At 35.0% G+C, this 6,363-nt stretch overlaps 1 protein-coding gene across 5 annotated transcripts; it reads left to right on the top strand.

The window, feature by feature from the left end:
• Positions 1-249: 249 nt before the first annotated feature.
• Positions 250-3,791, top strand: LOC126762289 (glycine--tRNA ligase). Of its 5 annotated transcripts, none has more exons than XR_007667439.1 (2): positions 250-1,279; positions 1,363-1,462. XR_007667439.1 is itself a non-coding variant. In XM_050478953.1 (2 exons), exon 2 carries the CDS (start codon positions 1,351-1,353, stop codon positions 3,676-3,678), a length of 2,328 nt encoding a protein of 775 aa, XP_050334910.1. In that variant the 5' UTR covers positions 1,204-1,279; positions 1,328-1,350; the 3' UTR covers positions 3,679-3,791. The 5 variants fall into 5 exon arrangements, 4 of the variants coding, with proteins under 4 accessions (XP_050334910.1, XP_050334909.1, XP_050334912.1 ...); XM_050478953.1 differs by having other exon boundaries at positions 1,204-1,279; positions 1,328-3,791; XM_050478952.1 differs by having other exon boundaries at positions 1,204-1,279; positions 1,342-3,791.
• Positions 3,792-6,363: the final 2,572 nt, after the last annotated feature.

The raw sequence follows: 6,363 nt of genomic DNA on the forward strand, positions 1-6,363 counted from the left end.
AAAAATCCTATACCGAAATATACAAGGGCACGAGAGCACCCATTGCAGAATCTAGTGATATATGAACGGCTGATTCGGTCAATTTATTGTAAATGACTATTGTGCATGGCTATTGTGTGTGTGCACCTTCTGCATTCATTCTTAAAACTGTAACAAATCTTTATAATTTAAATAGAAATTATTAAATCTATTTAAAATTTACATTCCTCAACAATTTAACGTCAAATATGTATTTAAGTAAAATGGCAGCTAGCACAGGGTTGCAATTATTTTTTTACGTGTCATTGCACGAAAATAAACATGGGTTTTGGTCTGACATATTTTACAGCTGTTGCAAATATTTTTCTGCGTGTGTTTGTGTTGTCCCGTTGCATTAGGTGGAAAAATCTGCAATTCGTGCACCGTGCAAGGGTTTTGCAAGAGCAAGAGAATAGGGGTATTCTCTTGCTCTTGCAAGATTGCAGATTGCAAAAATACTATACCGAAATATACAAGAGCACGAGAGCACCCATTGCAGAATCTAGTGATATATGAATGGCTAATTCGGTCAATTTGTTGTGAATGACTATTAAGCATGGCTATTGTGAATTGGCGCACCTTCTGCATACATTTAAAAAAAAAACTGTAACAAATCTTTAAAATTTAAATAGAAATAATAAAATCCATTCAAAACTTATCTTCCTCAACAATTTAACGACGTAATATGTCTTTTTGTAAAATGGCAACTACAACAGGGTTGCAATTATATTTTTGCGTGACATTGCACGCAAATATACATAGGTTTTGGTCTGACATATTTTACAGCCCTTACAAATATTTTTCTGCGTATGTTTGTTGTTGTGCCGTTGTAAATCTGCAATTCTTGCACCGGGTTTTGCAAGAGCAAGAGAATACCCCTAATACTTTATTGTATCTACTTTAAAAAATTAACGGGTGACACATTTCTCAACTCATTCTTATTATATAAATGTACTTATAATTCATAGTAGCGTTATTTAATATTGTTTATTTTTCTTAACATTTAATTTGAATCTAATTATTCTAAGGTGATTAGTAAGTTAAAGTAAAATAGTAAATAGTTCCTTTTTTTTCTAGTATGTTTGTAATTTGATTTACAAGTCATATTATAATAAATAAATAAATAAATAACTCCTTGAGAAGAGTACAAACGCTGTATAATAAGAGTACCGGCAACCCTGATGTAATGTCATCCGAAAACTTTGTTGTGGACATATCGATGGAATTATTTGCACGCGTGTTAAATCCCTTCACTTAAACGGTGGGTCTTTGGAAAAAAAATATGTAATATAAAATTAAGTAAAAATAGTTTGTTAAAAGAAGAATATATAAATGTCGTTACAGATAATTGGAGCATTCCCACTGCTACGCTCCGCTTCAGTGAAATTGTGGAAAAGTCAATCCCATTATTTGAAATCGAAAGCCAAATATTGTATTAGCGGCAGCATATTAAATTTTGCCAACAAAGCTCCATTTAGTATCCAAAACAACATTGTAAATTCGATTAACAATATTAGTATAAAACCTGACACAACTACACTTAATTCAAAAGACTCGGCTGCAAATTCTAATTGGGGCACGAAGAAAAGCAAACGAAAAGTAAGGTTACGCTTTACAGACATGAGTAATCCAGAGATAGAAGCAAAATTAGCACCATTGCGTGCTGCAGTGCTGGAGCAAGGAAATTTGGTTCGGGAACTAAAAGTGAAAGGCGCGCCTGAGATAGACGTGAAACGGGCAGTGGCTGAATTAAAAGCCCGTAAAAAGATATTGGAGGACCGTGAGCTAGAACTAACTCCAAGTGTCGTAACATTCGATCGATCGAAAATGGAAGATTTGCTAAAACGTCGTTTCTTTTATGATCAAAGTTTTGCAATTTACGGTGGTATAACAGGCCAATATGACTTTGGTCCAATGGGTTGTGCATTGAAGTCAAACATCCTCTCTCTGTGGCGTCAATTTTTCGTATTGGAAGAGCAAATGCTTGAAGTAGATTGCTCAATATTAACACCAGAACCAGTACTAAAAGCTTCTGGACATGTCGATCGATTTGCGGATTTGATGGTGAAAGATGTCAAAACTGGTGAGTGTTTTCGGCTTGATCATTTGATAAAGAATGCTTTGGAAAAATTATCAAAGGAGAAAACTGCAACACAAGAAGTAAAAGTCGAATGTGAAGACATTGTTATTAAACTTGATGGCATGAATAAGCAAGAGATGTCTGATGTACTTGCAAAGTATAGCATAAAGTCACCTTTAACTGGTAATGATTTGACTGAACCGATTGAATTTAACTTAATGTTCGCTACTCAAATTGGGCCTACTGGTTTAGTAAAAGGCTTCTTACGACCAGAAACAGCGCAAGGTATTTTCGTAAATTTCAAGCGATTACTTGAATTTAACCAAGGAAAATTGCCTTTCGCCGTGGCTCAAATTGGTAATTCATTCCGCAACGAAATCTCTCCCCGCTCTGGACTTATTCGTGTTCGAGAATTTACAATGGCGGAGATTGAACATTTTTGTGATCCATCTCATAAAAATCATCCAAAATTTGAAAGTATTGCCGATACTCGTTTGACACTTTATTCGGCATGCAATCAAATGGATGGCAAATCAGCTCAACAAATATCAATTGGGGAAGCTGTAAGAAACAATTTGGTCGCAAATGAAACACTAGGTTACTACATGACAAGAATTCACCAATTCCTTATGGCAATAGGTATAAAACCAGAATGTCTTCGTTTCCGTCAGCATATGAACAATGAAATGGCCCATTATGCTTGTGACTGTTGGGATGCAGAATGCCTTACCAGCTATGGCTGGGTAGAATGCGTTGGCTGTGCTGATAGGTCCGCTTATGACTTAGGTCAGCACACTCAAGCTACTGGGGTAAAACTGGTGGCTGAAAAGCGTTTACCTGAACCGAAAACCATTGAAATCGCCGAAATCGTACCAAACAAACAAACTTTGGGAAAAACTTTTAAAAAAGATGCTAAATCAATTACAGATGCATTATCGAAGCTTTCCTTGAGTGATGTGAATGAAGTAGAACAAAATTTGAAAGATAAAGAAGAATACGTCCTCTCTCTACATAATGGTAGTGAATTCAAATTGACTCCTGATACTATATCCGTCAAGCACAGCACTAAAACGGTTCACGTAGAGGAAATTACACCAAGTGTCATTGAGCCATCTTTCGGAATAGGTCGTATTATGTACGCATTGCTTGAACAGAATTTCCAATGTCGTGAAGGTGATGAACAGCGTTGTTACTTCACACTACCATCTGTGGTTGCACCATTAAAATGCTCAATATTGCCATTGTCAAATAACACCGAATTTAATCCATTCATCCGTCAGTTGTCCTTTGCGCTAACCAAGGCAGAGCTTTCACATAAAGTCGATGACTCAAGCGGATCTATTGGTCGTCGCTACGCGCGAACTGATGAAATTGCCATACCATTTGGCATTACCATTGACTTTGATACACTAAAGGAACCACATAGTGTAACTTTAAGAGATCGCGATTCTCTTAAACAGGTGCGAATTGGCATCAATGAAGTTACAGAAGTGGTTAAGGACCTGTGTACTGGAAAAGTGCATTGGTCTCAAGTTATGGAAAAATACCCCATATTTGAACAGCAGGAAGCTACTAAGTGAAAAAGTGCATTTCAAATATAATTATGTAAACATTTATAAAATTTTCGATTTTTGTAATTTTAGAATCTTTCGTTATAACGGTATTTAAATCAAGCTAAAAGCATAAACAAAAATTTAAAAGCCTTTTTAATACATCTATATAATTGGGTGATTTTAATTAATTAATAATATTTAAAAAAAAATTGTTTCCTAAGTATCTTATACACAGTATAATATACTATATGTATATTAACCTCTTGCTCTAAGGGCCGTTCTCTTAATGTCTAGCTCGCAGCTATCTTGTTAGTTATGGGTAATTCACATAAAATTTTAGCTTCGCTTTGCGTCAGACATTTGTTTTGACGGAAAAGTTTGGCGTACGCTTTTGAAAGTGCGTTCACATAAAAAGTTTGTGCCAAGCCAAATTTTAAATACCTCTCATCTTTTTGCGCTTTGCCAAGCAACAGTCAGTGTTATTAGGGGAAGACAATGAAAGCAAAGCACTCATTGTAGCATACCCTTTTTTACTGAATTCCGTTATTTTTGTTTGGACTGTCACGCAAAGCGGGGAAGGTATTTTGTGAATGGGTTTTAACTCTGGTCAAAAAAAGGTTCTTTACCGAAAGATGGAGTCTTGGTTAAATTAACAAGTGCTCGACTGAAGTGCAACACATAGAGCGCGACAGACTGCAACCGACCTCTGTTAAATATTAAAATACACACGTCCTAAAGGACACAGTTACTTAGACAGCTGCACGACTACACGACTGTAGGCCGACAGTTGTCGTTCTCGCTAACTTCAAAATATTTTTATATTTGCCAACGACAGCGGGGCGACAGTAGAGAGGAGTGATGCAACGAATATGTAAAATTATTCAAAGCTTCAACAAACCTGACGTTATTTTACAAATAAAAGCTCTGTTTTATCATTTGCAATAACAATTGATAATTTAAAATAAAAATATTTACCTATTTACTTATTTTCTGCATAAAAATTCACTTTGAACAAAATATTAAAATTTCATTGGAGTGAAAGGTATTATATGGCAACAACGAAATTGTGTACATACAAAATGGACAGCTGTGTTGTCTTGTGTATATGCCGGCCATTGATATGTCTCTGCCTTCTTACAAATGTTCGTGTTAAAGAATTCACGACGACATTTACATTTCACTGTCGTGCTGCCATGTCGTGTCGCGCTCTATGTGTTTAGCACTTGAATAAACGGCATTTAATTACGGTAACCGTGACTTGTATCGTAAATCAATCACAGGGTGTAAAAATGACTACTTATCGGATAGAAGTAAAAAATGCACCTTTGCAAACATATGGGTGTTTGACAGCTGATGACGAAAATATATACAAAAACATGTGGTACACATCGGCGATGCCATTCGAAAATTTATTAGAATCCAACTCATTTCTTACGATTTAGTTTCTCCTTTTACTGTTATAAATATAGCTTGTAGTTTATTATTATTATGTTAATTTATTATTACACACAGAATTTTAGTTTACCCACAAAGCTCAATATGATAGCATATAGAAATCTGGCACTTCTTCCATATGGATTCCTTTGCGGATTGGATTTGAGAATGTAGGTGTATTTGCTAAGCGTGTAAATTGTCAAAAGTTAACAAAATGCGTAGAGCATAGTTCACCACACTAGGATGCAAGAATAAATTTTAACAGTGGCTCCTAAACAGAGCTGACAGAATGTGAATAAATATATTTAAAATATTTATACATACAGTGAACCAATTAAGTTTTAGCATAGAATGATTTTCTACAGAAAATTTTGTATAAAAGCAATAATAAATATATTTATGAAATTATTTTTTGTGCATAGTATACTTTGTAGAAATATATATTCTTCTTTAAGCTATGTTGCATTGGTCCCGTTTTTTGGAGACTTTTAGTAGATAATGCTAAGTTATGAATAATTAGAGCACTTGACTTTTAGTAATGTTGTTAGCTTCGGCGTAGACTGAAAAAAATGGATCATGGAAAAGAAATAACTATTGAATTGGAGAATCTAATCCTAAATCTACATTTACAAACAAACAAAAAACGGACGCGAGATTGGACAAATAAACCACTACATAAACAGTGGCAAACTAGAAAGGGATAACAGATCTGGAAGGCCAAAAACATTTTTAGGACGGTAGGAGCGATGTATTGTTGGGGCATTGGCTCAAGATCCATAAATTTCAGCAGTAAAATTAAATGAAAAATTCAGGAACAACTTGGAAAAACATTTAGTTCACAAACAGTCCGAAATACCCTATATAAAGCCGGTTACCATGGTCGTGTATCTTAACGCAAGCCTCGCTTTCTTTCTCACTAGAAGAAGAAGTTGAATTTCGCTAAAACACACCTAACCAATCTGAAACCTTTTGGAAAAATGTCATATTCAGCGATGAATCGAAATTCAATTTATTTGGATCGAATGGTTCAACTAAAATATGGCGAAAGCCCAACCAAGAGAATAATACAATATTATAAAACAATTAAGCATGGCGGGGGAAATGTTCTGGTATGGGGGTGTATAGCGGCAAGTGGAGTAGGCAATTTAGTTTTTATAGATGAGAAAATTAATTAGTTTGTTTTTTGAACCTTTTAAAAGATAATTTACTTCCCAGCGTTATTAAATTAGGATTAAAAGAAGAGCAATGGCCGTATAAGCAGGGCAAACTGCGTATTTG

This window comes from Bactrocera neohumeralis, chromosome 6 (genome assembly GCF_024586455.1).
Source record: "Bactrocera neohumeralis isolate Rockhampton chromosome 6, APGP_CSIRO_Bneo_wtdbg2-racon-allhic-juicebox.fasta_v2, whole genome shotgun sequence".
Taxonomy (NCBI): Eukaryota; Metazoa; Arthropoda; class Insecta; order Diptera; family Tephritidae; genus Bactrocera; species Bactrocera neohumeralis.